This window comes from Belonocnema kinseyi, chromosome 2, assembly GCF_010883055.1.
Source record: "Belonocnema kinseyi isolate 2016_QV_RU_SX_M_011 chromosome 2, B_treatae_v1, whole genome shotgun sequence".
Classification (NCBI taxonomy): Eukaryota; Metazoa; Arthropoda; class Insecta; order Hymenoptera; family Cynipidae; genus Belonocnema; species Belonocnema kinseyi.
The window spans coordinates 34,595,692-34,614,718 of NC_046658.1; the positions used below are offsets into that span (position 1 = coordinate 34,595,692).

The following is a 19,027-nucleotide window of genomic DNA, read 5'->3' on the forward strand; positions in this document are numbered from 1 at the left end:
GCATTAAAATTATAGTATTTATTGTGTGAAAGCCTTAAATATAGCCTCAAAGCCTCAAATATATTTAATTGAAGCAAATACTTTATTTACATAGAGTAAATCGTATTAAACAAATTATTTGTTTGAATTAATTAGGTAGATATTTTTTATTTATTGACATTAAATAAATGTTTTACCGGTTTAAACAAAACATTTGTACCTTCCATCGTATGATATGAAACGAATTTGTTTGTTTCAAACAAAAAATTTATCAGTGTAAGCCACAAAAGTCCCGGAACGTCTCAGGATATAATATGGATATCCCCAGGATTTGAACAGTTTTAGTAGGTAGGAGTATCCCGAAAATATTCATAATATATATATCCATAGAATATCTTGCAACATAAATAGGATATGCCGTTGATATGCGGGACGATTACATAGGCCGACAACATTTTTTTTTCTTCAAACCCAGAAACTAGACTATATTTTTCTAAAGGGCTTTGACGCGCTGAATTCAAATCTGGCTCAGAATTGCTTAAAGCCTGGTTAAATATGGCGGATCTAATATGACAGTTACTGTTGATACACTTCATGGAGAGTTCCTAAAAATTTCAAAAAGTGCTTGAAAATGGTTGCTCGCGAGTTTTGGGGTCGCTGATCTCAAATATGGGGTCATCATTTCTAAATCCTAAATTTCTGGTCCAATATGGTGGCTATAGTGGCCACGCTTCATAGGGAGTTACTAAAATTTCCGAAAAGTGCTTCAAAATGGTTACTCGTGGGTTTTTGGGGTCGCGGATCTCGAATCTGTGACTATGGTGTGTGCAGCTGTAGCCTCCATCTTAAATTTATCAATTTTGACCGCAGCTTCGATATCAGCAATCCCAGAAACTCCCGAGTAACCATTTATAAGCAATTTTTGGAATTTTTGGGAATTCGCTATAAAGTGTGTCAACCGTAGACGCCATATTGGATCCGACATATTGAATTTTCAACTCTGACCACAGATTCGAGATCAGCGACTCCACAATCCTAATTGTTTTGACTAGATTTTACGGAAAAAATCAGCCCGCCGTGTAATCTAGTCTTCAATATAGCGTTAAGATATCGCGAGAAAAACCAGGTTTTGAGAAAATCTAAGACCAGATTTGTATTCAGCGCGTCAGAATCCTATAGAAAAGTATAGCCTAATTTCTGGGTTAAAAATCTGGTCGGCCAGATAATTATTTGATTATAAGTGTATCCGTTCCTAACACTTTTTATAAATATTCTTTTGAAAATTAGTCTAAAGCTTTAGATATTAACGATGATAGCTCTATTGTGCTAGATATTATTAAAAAAGTTAATACATTCATGTATTCTTTTCATTAAAACGTTTTCCTCGAAACCACTTGGAGACAATGGAAACGGAAGTCCCTTGAGACGTGTTCTCAAAGCTTTCATTGTCATTCTCAGAAGATAGAAATAAATTATATACATTTGTGAATAAAAGCCATACAGTGAAATAATAGAGACGTGGATTTTCCACTGGGTTGTTCGAGCTTCTGTTCTAGCATTTCCTATGTTTTGTTCTCTTCCTTTTCGCCGTGATACGGTCCTACCTCTCCTCCAGCGCTTTCCTCTTTTCCACACTATTAAAAATTTGCGATGAAAGTTTTATAGAATCTATACATTGGAGTTGATTCTTTTCTGTCGGAGAAAAATTATTCAATCCAAAGGAAAAAACCATATTTAAATCTGTACTGAGTTTTTTCTTAACTGTGACTGGAAAATATATATTTTACTTCATATGGGGGACGTTTGTTAAGGCGGACTGCGGATTCGTTTATCTTTTTCCTTTGTTGCATGCAAAACAAAGAAAAGAATCGTTGAATCGTCATTTGTTTCACCATTAGTTTTCCTTGTTTCCTTCGCATCAGGGAAATTTTAGTAGGGGAGTCGCAGACAACATGACCGCACCCAGTAACAAAAAAATCATGTGGACCGAAAAAAGTTTAGGAGACGTTCATGTACCACTTATCTGAGCACGCAGAAAATTTATCACAAATTCCCCCCCCCCCGCTCTGTGGACAAACCTAGACTTTTAACGAACTTCCTCAAAACAAAACAACGGCCTACGTAGTATTTGGATTAAGAGAAGTAGGTATGTTAGTGATTCCGATCAGTGAGCATTTACCCTGATAAATTGCTTTCGCTGATTATTCAGTACTTCTTTGTCGATGGTTTCACTTTTTAATCAATGAAAATTATTATTGTCTGAACTCAGTAACATAATTTTCACTACACTGAGAAACTTTGTACTGGAAAAATTACTAAACTGGGTTACAATCGAGGGACCAAGGCGATAATTCGTATACTTTAATACAATAGTCGTAAGCTATGATATTTTTATAGGAGATTTTCCAAATTGTAATACGAAGTCTTAGTATTTTTTATAGTAAAATCCTAGATAGGATAAATTAGTAGAGACATAATTAAATTATATGAAAAGAGTAGAAGTAATAAGTACCTAAAATAACATAAAAGACTAAATTTGTAAGAAGAATTGCTATTGTCTGTAGGAATATGAATTATACTATGACACTCTATTTCCTGTATCATGGAGTAAGACAAATTCGGAAGATGGCTCTGGAATATTAGTAAATGATTTAGTAAGCGAGTGTTGGACCGATTGCAGCCGAGCGGAAACGATGTCAGCCGAACAACGCTCTAATGAAATTCCTTAAATTTATGAATCACTCAATTTGGTTTTATGTAAAGATCCTTATTGCAATAAATTATGATAATTCGTAAAGTTACAATTACTATTTGAATAAATATAATAGTCCGAAAGAGTTAAAAATCCCATAATAAAAGAGTCTGCATTTACGTCGTATGCTTGTGTAACGGATACGTGTGTTGTAACCTTCAACGAGACGCGGCGCATGAGGGGTTTATATTTTTTCGTCTGCTAATCTGACTGCACCAATTTTTACTAAGCACCTTACTAAATCATTGTACCGGTCTCTCTCGACTTTACTATAGTCTTTTTTAAATATTGCAATTTTCTGCAGATATTATTGCAAGAAATTTAGAATTTTCTTCCACCGAAATTAGTAAGTGCACTGTAAAAAAAATCTATTGAATTTTACATCTCTGTTCAATGTAAATAAAAGGACCCTCGTGTATCGGAGTAACTTTACGAAACTGTTTTGATATTCCAATTCGGCCGATAATTTTACATGCGAAAATGTAAAATTCATTATGTGAAAGAATAAAATAAAATTTATCAGGGCGACAGGTTTCGAACACTCGAAAGCTCAAACTTCGTACAATTTCATGGAGATTGAAGAAACACAAGCCGGACACGTTACCACTCATCTAAAACACATAAGATACTAAGCGTATTTTTTATGTTTAAATATTCCGTGAAAAAAATATTAAATATACGTTTTGAATAACCGCATTTTTTCCGTTACAATAGCAGAAAATGTAAAAGGCAAAATAGGAATAGCTCAGATTCGGTCTACTTTGTGTGAAATCTGTCAAAAGTTAACCAAAGCTGTCAATTTTCTTGCATTAAAAATAAGAATGCTCCAAAATTGAAGGATGAAGGCATCGATAAACAACGAACACGAGAGACGCTTTCGTATTCACATATTATTTGATTAATTATTGTAAATTTCAAATTAATTATAAATCAAAAATTTTACAGTTTCCGCCAGGGTAAAATTAAAGATCTTTGATCAAATTAAAAATGTCGATGTAATTTTCAATCACAGGAAATTGATTTTACCGACGCATGGTATTTTTACACGCTGCGACTGAATTTTCCCTGATGAATGTAAAGTTCGTACGAGGGAATGTGTAATTTTATTTTTATCGAGTGTGTAATATTACACTGCTGTTGGAGGGTACTTTTATTTACATCTTTAAAGGATGTAATTTTACATACTTTTGTAAAATCACACAGTGAAGTGTGTGATATTTACAATGATACAATATTTAATTTTCCGAAACTTTGTAATTTTACACAAATCTTTTTTTACAGTGTGGCTATAATACATTTCTTGCTGGTTCACTTCAGATCTTTGTAAATACTTCAAACCTCTTTTAAATAAATGTAACATTTTTACATTTTATTCTAATGAATTTTGTAGTTCGGCATGTAGTTACTAGTTACTTCTCGAAGTAGTAAACTTTAAAAAAGTTCCACTATGCCCCTCCATTGCAAAATAAAAATAGTAAAATCTAGTTTAATTTTTAGCAAATATTATAGCAAAAGGTTTCTCCATGTACTGATTCAAAGACCCCGTACTAAATGTACACAAGATTTCTCCGTGGATTTTGGTAATTTTGGTATTATTTACATTCAATGTAATCTTGTTATTTTGATATAGGTAATGTTTTCTATCATACAAAATTAGCAAATTTAAGTTAAATCCACGGAAAGCCATTTTGATTCCTTTAGAGAGTTCTTTTGTCGATACGTGATGTTGTATTTTTATATGGATAACCTCACAAGTGCTCTAAGAATACTTTATAAGGTAATTGTAAAGTTATAGCCGTATAAAGCGTCGCTTTACGGTCTAACAAAACGTGTCAGAATTCCATCCTTTGAAAACTTTATCGTTTCGACGTTGTTACTTTTTTTTGTACCCACGGATGTCCATGCAGGACTTGTAGAACATCTTGGCCTTCATAGTCGCTTCGTTGTCTTGATTATTCAATGGTTCTTCCAGGACTCGTTTAAGGATCACCTGAAGCTGATCTGCCATCACCTCGAAAGTGCTAATGGAACTTTTATCTTCCGGAATAACATGAAGGCGATTCCACGTTCCACAGGCGTATTGAAAAAAGTCCTCGCAGGGCGATGCTGTTTGATTCATGGCTGATAATAAACTAGCAGCTGTGCAAGAACAAAGGAAATAGTTTTTGTGAGTACTTAATTTTATACTTGCACTAGAATAAATATAAGTAGGTACTATATTATTTTCTGGCATTCTAGCACATTTCTAGTACATTCTCATCGCGCCCTACCTCCGAACTTTGATCACGCTTAGGGAACATTCATATATTACGTAAAAATAAAAGAAGAGGGGCTTTTTTGTTTCGATACAGGCTGTTATGTAGGGGGGGGGGGGGGGGGGGGGGGGGGGGGGGGGGGGTAACTCGAGTACGTAACATTTTTAATTGCCTAATATAGCAATGTTACTAAATATCTTGAAAATATCGAACACATTGTTGTCAAAAACCTGATTGGTTTCGACACTGCGTGAATATAAGTTGTTACGCCTGTTATCAGGTTGTTTATCTATTAATAAAGATTTATTAATTTTCTGCACCATCAATTTTGTGTATCGAAATCTCCAAATAAATAATTATACTTTATAATATTTATTTCTAAATGTAAAAAACATTTAAATTGTAAATGATTGTTTATAATAATACACTGAAATCGCGCTTAATGCGCCGTCCGAGAACATAAACATTCACTTATATCCTTCAGGGAGGGGATCCCACCAATGCTGCTCAGCGAAGGGGAAATTTTCGAGCTGCGAAAATATAAAAAGTATAAAAAGTATAAATGAGAGCTATGCAGAGATATAAGTGCGAGAGGATATAAGTGTGAGCGGATATAAAAGCGGTTTCAGTGTATTGGTAAATAATGATGTTCCTAACATTTGACTACCACACTGTAATTTCTAAAAAAATTTACATTGTCACTGAAGACCTGGTTTCGATTCCCAGCGAAGCAAAAGGAGATCTTTTTTTCAGAAAAAGTATTTTAATTAAAAAAATTAATTCATTGTTCCATCTAATCTGAAAAACGTTAAGAATCGTCACACACACACTTTTGTTATAAGCAAAATTTCATGAAATCCAAAAAATATTTAATTGTACGTGTTCAGTACTGCATTTCTTTAAATCAAGTAATTTCTTTTTTTCAGTGGGACTTTTCGCGGGATACCTACATTCAAGTTTTTAATTTTTTGTTTTGTTGTGTTGGTACACTCGTCACGATCATATGTTCACAGTTTTGACTATATAGCTCGTGTTGTTTTTCTGTCAGAGGCGTAAAAGGTTAGAAGGGTTTGGTGTGCTCGGCGATTTTCTTCTTTCGAAAAAAATAGAGCAAAGAGTTTGCATTAAATTTTGTCTGAAAAATGGAATCCAGTGCTCTAAAACTCTTGAAATGTTGACAGTTGCATACGGTGAGTCTACTCTGAGTAAGAAAAATGTGTATAAGTGGTACAAGCTGTTCCAAGAAGGCCGAGAGGATGTCGAAGACGAACCTCGCCCTGGACGTCCCAGCACGTCGACAACCGATGAAAACGTTCAAGCAGTGGAAGAAATGGTGTTGAAAAATCGCTAAATTACCATCAGAGAAGTTGCTGAAGATGTTGGCATATCGGTTGGCTCATGCCATGCTATCTTTTCGGACGTTTTGGGCATGAGACGTGTGTCAGCGAACTTTGTTCCAAAACTGCTTAATTTTGATCAAAAGATCCATCGCATGACCATCGCTTAGGAGATTTTGAATGAAGTCAATAATGATCCTCATTTTCTCAAAAGAGTTATAACTGGGGATGAATCGTGGGTATATGGTTATGACGTCGAAACTAAAGCCCAATCGTCTCAGTGGAAGCATCCTGAGTCTCCAAGACCGAAAAAAGCACGTCAAGTTCGGTCAAATGTGAAGGTTTTGCTCACTGTCTTCTTTGATTCTAGCTGAATGAACTCAAGGCTATACCACAAAATGATTAACAGAAGTGCTTCGATGATTGGAAAAAGCGTTGGCACAAGTGTTATATATCTGAGGGGGATTACAATGAAGGGGACAACATAAATATTGAGGAATAAATTAATATTTTTTGAGAAAACCATAAAGTCACCTTATTTTTTGAACATACCTCGAATATAAAACTGAACACCTTGCTAAAGACAGCGTGTATTTATTAGGGAATGAGAGTGAATTCCGAGGGAGTCGAAAGTGAGGCTGCAAAACTGTAGGGGACCAATAGCTTGAAAGAGGCGTCATCCAATCCCTTAAGTTCGGAGACATCACTCCGCAAACAATTCGCGAAAAGATTGAATCAGACACGTAGGTACCTGGAACGAATTTCGAGAAGAGTAAGTCTTCATTGAACGAACTCTGCCCCACTCCGGTTTGGATGGGATCAGTAGAGGATGAAAATACTGGAAAGATGAGACTTACTGAATTTCTATAGGTTTTGAACATTCACGGAGCTGAATCCTAAGAGTTAAACCCCTTTGCTGTTTTCAAGAGATCGATTTCTAATGAGTCAGAATGTGCCGGTTCTGATGAATTTTTTGGAAAAGAAACATTATTGGACGGCGCACTCCTTCTGTCTAAAAATTATTCATAACAAATGTGTAGTTCCTTTTTGGACGAGCAACATTTGTCTATTAATTTTTTTACATACCTTGTATCGTATTCAAAAATTTTAATTCAATTATTTTTAAGGTTATTTTTTGCGAGTAAAACAAAAACGGCGCATCCTATCAAAAAAAAAGTTTCATACAAAATTGTTTGATCTCTTTTTGTTGAATAAATTTTGTCTCATTTGTTTTCGCAGCTTGTGTCGTTTGTCACCAATTTTTTATCTTTTTAGTTTCAATTAAGTTTTTTTACGAATAAACCAAAAAGTACTTATCCCAATAAAAGTAATTTATGACAAATTTGTAGATCTTTTGTGGGTGCACAATTTTTGTTGATTCATCTCTTTTCGTATTTTACTTTGTTTGATCATAAAATGGTAAAAATGGCCTTTTCATTAGTTTTTGTGCGATGAAAATGAGATTTTTCGATTTTTTATCCAAATTCAAAACGCTTTTAGGATAGTCTTTGTAGGGCCTTTAAATAGTCACGTTTTTCTTCTCTTTACTTTTTCCCATATAACGCTTTGTTTGGCTTCAAATGTTCATTTTCGTTAGGTTTTTTTGATTTCGAAAATGCTATAACTTTGGTAATTTTTATTTTATCAAAAAGAGAGAAATGGGGATAAACTGTTTGCATTTTTTAAAAATAAAAATAGGTGTCCATAGGATTTTGAAATTTGGAAAAAAAGTGGTCTCCACAATTTGAAAATGTTCAAGTTTTTTTACTTTTTACCAAAAATGGATCGCTGACATTTGGGCGTTTCAAAATAAACAAGCATAATTAAATCTGGCTTATTTCCATTTTAAGCACGTTCTTATTTGTGTCTCCCCCGCCCCCAACACACATTCACTTTCCTTTTACATTTCACACAAAGTTGAGATTATTTTATAAATACGGCAAGAAAAGTCTTTTTCGTGAAATATTTGTTGGAAAAGAAGGCATATTATGAGGATAAAACAGTTTTTTAAAGCGCACAATAAGAACATATTTAGATGTTTTTTTAGGCATAATTGAAGGTTTTAAAAAGCATAAAGTCAGTTTTCACAACAAACTAATACCTTATCAGAATGGATGAAAATGTAATAATTCATTCATTTTGGTGCAATCAAAATTTGTATTTTTGATTTTTTCTAACCAAAGTAAAAAATTGGTTAAGATAATCTTGTAGATATCCTTTAATTTATTTGTTTCTGGAATATGCCTTCATAATTAACGCTTATGGTTGACACTTATCAGTATATATCAATATTTCAGATTTACTTAATTTTGTTTATGTTTCTGAATGGTACTCATTTTGTATTATTCAATATTTATATAAATATGAATCAATATGAAGAATTAGTGATAACTTGATAAATTACTATAAAATAGATTTTATCCAGATTTCAAAAACAGAAATTCAGAGATTAAAATTATATTGCATGGAGTGAGAATAAAACTCCACAGAGCTGAAAGTAGGTTCTAAACCTAACTCTTTAGGATGGCTGTCCCCTCCCTGCGGGATCGTTTGAAAGTGTCTTTGGTTTAGTTTTAATCAGGAGTAAAACATTTCAGAATTTTGGAGGTTTAGATCTTTTAAAGATTTAATCCTGGGAACTTTTTTTAGATCAGTACACAAACTACAGAACCGATCCCCTTAATCTGCTCTCCTCGGGATTTAAACGCTTACCAGTTTCTGCCACAACCCATCCATTTCTGAGTGATTGAAAAGGAGCCAACGTCCACTTTGGATGAAATCACCTTCTTCCTGCAGTAAATTTATTTATTTCTATGCAGTACTTCATCTTAAGAAACCTTTTGTTTTAATTAGAAAACGTCTATTATATTTTTAAAGATAATTAAAAAAAAATTACGTAATATGTGAACGCTCCCTCAAGATGCGCATCTGTCGGATCTCGCACGTCAGGAATATAATATAACGTAATGGGTGTAAATGCATATGAAGGGTACACAATTTAAAAATATTCTTTAAAATTTAATTAATCATTATGTGAAGCAATTATCATATGCGAATATCTTATAAAACATGTTTTATGGAAAATTGAAAGAGTAAAGTGTCTAAATTTTCAAGAAAATGTGTTTTGAAATTCCATACATTTTTATATTAAACCCAACTGATTTATTTGAAAATCCTAAACTTCTTGGGAAATTCTACTAGAAAAGTGTGAATTCTCAAACAGCCTAATGGAAATTCGAAACATTTTTACACCAATTCAAACGAATTTATTTTAAAATTGAAGCATATGTGTATACGAATATTCAAACACATTTGTTTTAAATTCCATACATTTATGTATTAATTCTAACTAGTTTACTCGGAAACTTAAAGTCTCATGTGTGTACTTGAAAATTCAGTCTAATTTAGACTTATCATTTTTTCCTTTCCTTTGCAATCTATACTAAGAGGCAACAGATTTATTTGCATGGGAAACTAGAGTAACGATAGTGAGCAACTTTCGTGTTCTTAAATACTTTTGATACAAAGTCTCCTTCGAGAAGACGTTACGTAGAAATCTAGCGTTAGTTTTCTGAAGTATTGCCTATTTTTAAAGTGAATAAGTATCAAATTTCAGAAAATTCTGTTTTCAAATTCGTACATAAGTGTATAAATACAAATAAAGATAAAATTCTATTAAATTATATTAAATGTCGTTGGGAATTTCGAATGCATTTATAAGAGAAAAAAATAATGCAATATTCAAATCTTTATTTAAGATGTTTCTTTCACGATTTGAGGATGGCTGCCTCATCTTACTACCTGGGTCAGAGCAACTACTCAAAATGTTACTGTGCCGTTTTGTTTTGCCTGAATCACCTATTTCAGATAGATCGTACTTCCAATCCTGTTTGTAGTCTGTACTATGAACTTGACAGTAATAATTTGTTAGGTGGCTAAAAAGCCTTGGAAACACAAATCGACTGGATGCGTCTGAATGAACAGTAAAAATGATTTGATTCAGCATTGTTTAATGGTAATTGCCGATTGTGAACGATTAATTACATAAACTGATGCACGATAAAAATTTTTAATTTTAATTAAATGCGACCGATTGGAAAAGAGCCATGAATCAGATGCAAAATATGGGTTATACCGTTGAAAAATAAAAGTTTGTATTTAAAATCCTTGCATATTTTATACCATAGTCCGCTATTTTATTCTTTTCCATCCTCGAAAATTCGTCTGTATTGAAAATTATGCAATTTCATAAAGAGCAAGGAACACGTCACTTTTTGTTCGAGATCGTTAAGGCACGTCATAATAAGCTCAAAATAATTATTCGACGTATTTTTCGCAACAACTCACGCCCACACCGAAAATCAAGGATTATGCATAAGTTCATTAGGGCCATATATTACATTTTCTAATCACTCATGTCGATATCTCAATTCGTGTGAACTAAGTTAGTAAAAATATGTCGACGCTAAGCTTCTTTGAGCCAAGATGAGCCTCTCTTGACTCCTATCAAGTTGGGTGTGACATTTTGAGTTCTGAAACCAATGATTCCAACAATTCAAACGTGTCTCTTTGACACATGCGCCATAGATCAGGAAGCCACGTTTGGGACTACTCGCTAACTAAATCCAACTCTCGAGTTCACTCGCTCCGTTTTTGGCTTTCCTAAAACTGCTGGCCCCTGCAGTTTCTCATGGATGCAGGGCGAAAGCAGTTGCGACAGTCGTCTTGGAAGGGCTACAGTGCCCGATTACTCAATCCAAGTAAATTGCGCAATAGCATTTTTTCCGATAGGAAATGGTTTAGGCGGTCCTAACTATTTACGTTTTGATCCTCCTGAATTCAGTCCAAGAATATTTGAAGGAAACCCCCGACACTGGACTGCAAGCGAGAGTTTGGTGTATTCGATGGTTATAGGTTCTAATGCATTGCTGCAGTGACCAATAGACATGCAAGAATTTAAAATGTTCACTGTGGCCAACAGACTTGACTCATCTGCCAATTTGAACAGACGTTGTGGCACACAATTTTCAGCCAATCATTTCTTGGAGAGTATAGAGCTAAGTATAATAGCTTAAAAGTATTTTGATGTTTTTTTAAATTAAAAAATTAAAATGTAGTGTAGCTTTTTCTGTGTCAGGTCCGACATTTTTTGGGACGTGCCGTTCTTTATAATAGTTTTCTTCCAGATGGTTACTTTTATCAATAATATGATCAAAAATGACATGAAATTGTACTTCGTAAAATTAGTTAATTCAGATTAGGAAAACCAATAAGTTGCTCATGGAAGAGAAAGTATGGCCAAAAGACCGGAAACTGTATGTTTGCAACATACTTAAATATATAGTTGTTAAAACCAAAAAAATAGTGAAATATGGTCCAAATGTAACTGTGGTTCCCACAATTACGTACCTGTTTGTATAAGAGACTAATTGTAAGATCTACACTGTGTAGCTGCCACAAGGAGCCTTCCATAAATCACGTGGTTGCTTTAGGGGGAGGGGTTCTACGAAAGGCGACGGTGGACCACTTGGGGAGGGGGCTATGCATCCGAGCCACGTGGTTTTATATTCAGGTGTAAAAAATAATAATAATAATAAAAGCGTATAGCTTACTTCTTTTTTCAAATAGCGTGCGGAGTTCTAAATTCGATCCCTGAAAACCAAACCGAGTGCCCCTGCTCCAAGTCTTTTTGTTTGTTTACATTAGTTAACGAATCATGGCACCCTTGGTGGGTGGGAGGTGGGTCGACGATAATGCTACGGTAGACTACATGAAGGGAGGGGGGAGTCAAAAAGTTGCAAGAATTGGGCCAAGTGGTTCATGGAAGCCCCCAAGTATGTACGATGGTTGCCACAACCACATTGGTCACGGTAATCATAGACTGTGGTTGTCACAGACACACAGTAAAGGTTATCATCCAAAGAAGGAGTCTGTCACAATTAGCATTGCTGGTTGAAGAATAATTATCTTCAGTCATTACTCACTAATTTTTATTTAAATTTGCATGATATCCAGACTGAATCCGTTTTAAATCAAGCAGGTTCTGCAGTTGAAATTGAAAAATCTGTCACAGACTGAAAAAGTTGATTTATTAGAGGAAATTAGGCGATACGCATTTTGACAATGTGCGAAAAGAATTGTCTATGAAATTATGCCAGAATATCTTGCATTCCTTTAAATATTGTCGACATTTTTCTTTGAATCTCCATTTTTTAGACACTTTTAATATTTCAATATGTTAACACTTTAAGAATTGCACCAGATTGCACTCTCTATTCACCTGCATTCGTGGCACGTAAGAATCAATGTGATGGCATCAGGGGCCTGATGGCTGCAGATACGTGTTGTGCTTTGGCGCACGTGAATCTGCGTAACTATACTTAATCATTTAGAAATGGATGAGATACAAACAATGGTTGTGGGACATATACACATAGTGGTTGGAGGAACTACAAGCATGTAGCTACAAGGTTGTGATTTTGACAACCATATCATGAGTAGACCCAATCACACGCAAAATAAGTGGCATAAATTAATTGTAGTTAGATTGCAAATAGGTCGCCTCGCTGAAGATGAATGAGCAACGTGGAATCATCTAAAGCATGTCCACTTCCCAGGTTTTTAGCGAATTCAAATCAACCGATTGGATGGCGATTAAGGCTCTAAGAGGGAAAAGGTCGATTGGTATTTCTATTGGTATTGCCCTAAAACACGTGCATTCGGAATGGAAGGACGACAGATTGGCCTTTATTCCTGAACCTGGGAAGGAGAGCTGCATTGTTGCTAAAGTTTTCTTGGCGATCAGTGTAACGTCCTTCATTCTAAAGACGTTAGAGAAGCTGGACGTGAGCTATATCAGGGACGAGGTGCTTCTAGGCTCTCCGCTGCACAGAGGGCAGCACGTTTTTTAGTCACGCTGCTCTATAAAAACTGCTCTCCATGCTGCCATAGACAAATTGGAACAGAGAGGGTATGCCGTAGACACCTTTTTGGACATAGTGGGTGTATTTAGCAATACCACTCCAGAATTCATCATTTTCAAGGCTTTAAGGTGTAGCGTTCCAGACCAGCTAGTAAGCAAAATAGGACGCATGCTACGCCGGAGGCTACTAGAATCCAGATTGGTCCAATTTCTAGTCAAGTGAATAGCGCCGCGAGGATGTCCACAATGGTAAGAGGCTGATGATCATAGACTCAGTTGAAAAACGTTTTTGAAGACTTTTTGCATATGCATTTGAGCCTTTGGCTTGATGTGGGGACTATGGCCTTAAATACTTGCATGGCTGTACACCGCTACCTTAACCTTAGAATAGTTAATTGGGGCTATAAATCACACAATTCCAAGTTTAAAGTGCTATTCTGACTACGGCCAGGTATCGTTTGGTGCGGGATCCTAATCATAATTCACTTTGGCTGTACTGCAGTCGTTTCTGTGAGTTCTGCACCATGGTCAATATCGATTCGGGAGACGCATTATCCTAGTTAATAATTTAAGTTCGAGAATTATCGCGGTAAGTTACTTTCAGTTTTTTTTTAACGGTTTTAACTCAATCTCCTAACACGCCACAACGGTCTACCTGATCTCAGGGATCGCTGTAACCGGCAATGAACCTCTTATTGTCTCCTAACAATGTATTTAATTAAGTTCAACCCTTTTCTAAGTAATTCCGATCCTAATTCTTCCCCTCGGCATTACCTCCGTAATAATGTTTAAAGAACGAATTTAATAGGTTGAAATGTAGAAATAGTTTAAAAATAAAAATAGCAAAAAGTGATATATAGTAAATTTATGGGTTTAAAGCGTCACTCCAAGCTTGAGCATTCGAATAGTATAACGATTTTAATTAGACGTTTTAAGCATGAATTTGAAGTTATACATTAATAGTATATTATGCAGCAGAGGTAGGATGGAGGCATTTTTTGTTGAGGGTAATATTTAAAGAACGACTCATAGAGCGAGGGAGCCTCGCCCTATGATTCGTTCTGCAAATGCGCGAAAGACAAAAAAAGGCCTCCCTCCCATAGTGCACACGATATTTTCTTCAGAAAATGCTCAAAATACACGGATTTTTTAGTTTTGTTTAGCGAAACTAGAAATCGGACGCAGGTGGGTGCACGAGGAGAACGCTTCCAGGTCGGTACTCTAGTGAGTATGAAATAATTAGGGTTTTTAAGAAAAAGCCAAAGAGGTTTATATTCCCTACAAAAAATGACTATTCTTCTTTTAAAATCCGTTTTATTGTTCAAAATCGGCCATATTGTTGAAAAAGAACATTATTTGATATCTGAAAAGCCAATTTTGCGGAATTTTTAATTTTTGTTTTGTTTTGAATCAATTGTTCAACATTTTTTGAAAGAGGAAGTTGATAAATTGGGGGACTACTCACACTAGAATTCCATGTAATATCATCTAGCGTCAGCATTCCAGGCAGGAAAATGTGAAAAGCAAATGTTAATCCTCTCTTTTAAGTATAAATCTGATACACAAACAGCTCGAAAGCAGTAGGAAGGTTAGGAGCAAGAATCTATCACTGAATGAGAAGGAGGGAGATAGGAGTCACTTCGGCGGATTGTCACCGTCTTTCAGGTGGAGACCCTGGCTGTGCTCCGCTCTCCTGAGATATTAATAGAAGAAAACGCTGCTGGGTGCATATTATAATTGGCTCGCAAATCCAAGCGATATTAACTGAAGTTGGGAAACCCGACATAACATCAGAGCTGGTTTGGGAATTGAAAAAATAATACAAACAACTTGCAGAAAAGAACAACCTGGCTCTCTTATGGGTTCTGGGTCACATAGGGATCAAGGCCAACCAAAAATATGACCAGTTAGCAAAAAGCTGTGTAACAAATGAATCCATAGGACAGGAACTGGTACTGGGACTAGCTTCTTGTTATATCGGGATGGCCATCAAAAGATGGATTCGGACGACCACAGTGTTTGCGACAGGCGAAAACCATCATCAGGATGGACAAAGCGAGGAAAATCCTGGGATTACCCAAGAGAGATATAAGGATAGTGATTCAGATGTTTACAAGGCACAGCCACTGAACTGTCCCACACATAAAATATGGTACAACCTCGCGACAATCTGCAAGAAATTCGGCAGGGATGATGAAATATCTCTGAATGTCTTACACCCGTTCTCGGAGTTAGGTAGGCTTAGACAAAAAAAATAACGACCCAGAAGTTAGCTATGCATACATATCTGAAAATTCGTCCTTGAATAAAAAATGAAATAATAGACGTAGCCAAAAAGTAAAAACACCACCGGAATCGTCTGAGCCATATCTCTAGGCGTTTTTCACTGTTTTTAAAAAGTCATTTTTTAAACAATTACGTTGTTAATTAACATATATCCTTGATTATTAAAAAAAACCAAAAGTCCTAAAGAAATAGTGAAGATAGTTCTGGCTTCTTCTCGGCAATATCTCTAGATGCTTTTTTCATTAAAAAAAAAAATTACTTAAGGAATTATATTGTTAATAATTAAAAAAAAATTTATTTAACAATTTAGGTAAACAATTCAGAGTTGTTAAGTAAAAAATAACATACCTTGAAGTATCATAAATGAAAAAAATTTTGTAACAATGCAAAAAAGTTAGTTTAAACTTTGTTTTTGCCCCGTCTACGCACACAGCTTTACGGTATCCCATGGCGCATATGGATTTGATTATTTATCCTTCATTATAAAAAAAAACAAAAAGTCCTAAAGAAAAAGTGAAGAGAGTTTAAATTTAAAAAACATAAAAAGTGTAAACCCAAAAATATAAGTTGTCAAATTGAAGCCTTAAGCATTAAACACTTGTTTGCAGAGTTTTTTTAAGTTTCTTATGTTAAAATTTTTGTACAAACCTTGAGGTCCAAAAAGCCTTTCCACTTTTTGGGGGATTTTGTTCAATTATGTTCTAAGAGATAATTTTCTAATCTTTAACATTTCGTAAACTTTCGTTAGACGCAAAAAAAGTAATGAAGAAATTTATATTCAAAATGAACTCAATATATAAATATTACAAAAAATTTAATTATATTTGTGACTAGTTATTTCAGTTTAGTTGTGGTTTAAATTTTACTTCAACTGATTTCTTCTTTTGATACAAACCTACTCCTATGTTTCAGTGAATTCTATTGCTGCGATACACTACAATAGCACCGTAATATTCGCGTAATAATTTAGTGAGAATAAGCGCAACTTAGGCCTAATCGAGCAGCATGAGAGAGATTAGAGAGCAAGCGAATGGTCTTTCTTCCTCTCATGCTTCAAGATGCGCTTATCCCCACTCTGTCCCCACTTAAGCCATTTAAGCTTGCGACTAGCGTACAGTGTAAGGCGGCTCATTGTGTAATAATGCATGATAACTATGTAATACTACGTCATAAGACTCTAAAGGGATTAATCCGTTCAGATATTTAACGAGTGAGTATCCCCTTTATGATCTGGACCATATATAAGCTTTTAACCCACAAACAATATATTTAAAACTCATCACAATTATGTCCAAAACCGCTAAACTCTACACAAATTTATAAATTACATTCTTAAGTTTTAAATAAACTCTAAACAATACAATTCTATATTAAAATACTCTACACAAGATATTTTATTAAATTATATTTTTGAAACTACATAACATCTAAAAAAACTCTACATATTTAAATCCGACACCGTAAAATTGTAGACCGCGAAAAAATTTAATGTTTTTAGGCTCAAATAAACTGAACAGTCAACAGTTTTGCTATGCAGCATTTATTTGTGTAGAAGACTTAAAAATAAATATATAGAAAGACTTGAAATTAGCTTCTGTGGAGTATTCCCGTATATAATTTAAGTATCTCAAGTTAAGTTTATCCTAAAATGTCTTATTTTTACTTTTTGTGTGCAATTTTATGTTAAATTATTTGTTGCATGCAGAACGTAAGGATTTTACTATTGTATTTTTCACTTTATAATTTTAGGTTTATTTTATATTTCCTGTATTTCAAAATTTTTCTCTAGGTACTTCTATATAACGATCACCTTCAATTAATTTATATTATATCAATTTATGCTACCATTCCACTTATCGCACTACTAAATATCGCGACTTCTTCTACTTGCTTTTCTCCCACTGCCGACATATGCGTGCGCACACATTAAACAAAATGCTCGCGTGTAAACACAATTTAAAAAATTACATTTAATGAAACTTACTTAAGAGGTTAAAACTTAATTCTTCCTTTAACTCAAAGAGTCACTAATTCATACATAAATGGCTAACAATTCTTGAACGAAAGAGATAAAACTTCTTTTTAAAGAAAAATTGTAAAGAATTGATCGCATTTAAAAAGAAGACCGCAATCGATATTGCGAGAGAAATAGATACATCAGTAACATTTATAGGTGAGGTTAAATATGTGAGAATATTTCAAATCTTTGAAAAACACACGTTTTCTATCATTTTTAGAATCAAAACAATATTACTGATGAAGTATTTGAAAAAAAAACATTTTTTTTGAAAAAAATGTTAACTTACAAAAATGTATTTTAACAATGTAGTTCACGACTGATTTTTTTAAATATAACTTCTTGCCAATGTTTGAAAAATGGATTTTGTATGAATAATAGCTTATTTTTTAAAGAAAAATATTTGGTACAACTATGCTATTTCCAAGTTTGAAATTAAATTTTCCTATGGCTGAAACCCTTAAAATATTTTTTTTTTAAAGAAAAAACTTGGTATAAAAATACTGTATTTGAAAATTATTTAATCATTTTTAAGATTAAAAACAGTAGAGTTGTAGAGAATGGTTTCCTCGAAAAAAATGTGTACTAAAATAGACTTTTATGGAACGTTAATAACTAGACAAAAAAAATTACTCAATATTATATTTGAAATATATTAAAAAATTTAAATGCCTATCCAGAGTGCTCAAGTATTACAATTTTTTCCAAGAAACACTTCTAAAAAAACACTAATTTTTTCAAGATTTCGTAGATAAAATTTGTATAATAACCTCTGAATGGTCTTTCCTATCCGTTTACTTAAAATTCAAATTTTGACATTAACTTTTTGAATAGATTCGATTATTTCAACCTATTCCCAGTCTTTCGCGGTAAGTGGGAGGGTACTGTATAATCATATCTACTAACATGTCTCTCCGCGATTACCAGTTCTTTTTATATCCTAAGGTTTTTGTTACGTTTACTTTTCTCTAATAATTCTTAAAGTCTCTAGTGTTATTAAGCTTAATTGTTTTATTGAAGTTCAGCTAGCTTTCACTACGAATATGTCATCAGATTATGGGAAACTCCGTAAGAGTTTTGGGCCTCAACCTAGATGTTCCCATCCATTTCCACTGAAAGGGGGCTGCCCTAGCTATCCCTCGCTTACTCTCTTACCCTCTCTTACCTTCTTGTACTTCCTAAGTGCGGATTAAAATAGTAGGTAGATATTACTTGCATTAGGTAGACATGACAAAATTTGCATAGAGGTTTACAATTTATACATCGGATTCTTGTACTCTTCCTCATGTTTATTATAATGAATACATTGTTCTATATGTACGAGGGTAGTTCAATAAGTCCTTAGAATGACCAACATATGGCGCGCGAATCGCTCCAAATCATCTGTTTTCAGTCAGCACCCCTCCCAACTAGATATATGGTGCAGTCACAGTCCACATCTTCTGAGTTTACGTGTTTTTATAACCAATTGAAAAAAAA

At 34.2% G+C, this 19,027-nt stretch overlaps 1 protein-coding gene across 1 annotated transcript in view; it reads right to left on the reverse strand.

Annotated features, from left to right (window-relative positions):
- LOC117182630 (neprilysin-1-like) overlaps positions 1-19,027 on the reverse strand; it is a 132,926-nt gene that overhangs the window by 58,195 nt on the left and 55,704 nt on the right. Inside the window, exon 4 of the mRNA XM_033375733.1 lies at positions 4,625-4,870. Coding sequence (XP_033231624.1) covers positions 4,625-4,870 — 246 coding nt within the window. The remainder of the gene's footprint in view (positions 1-4,624; positions 4,871-19,027) is intronic.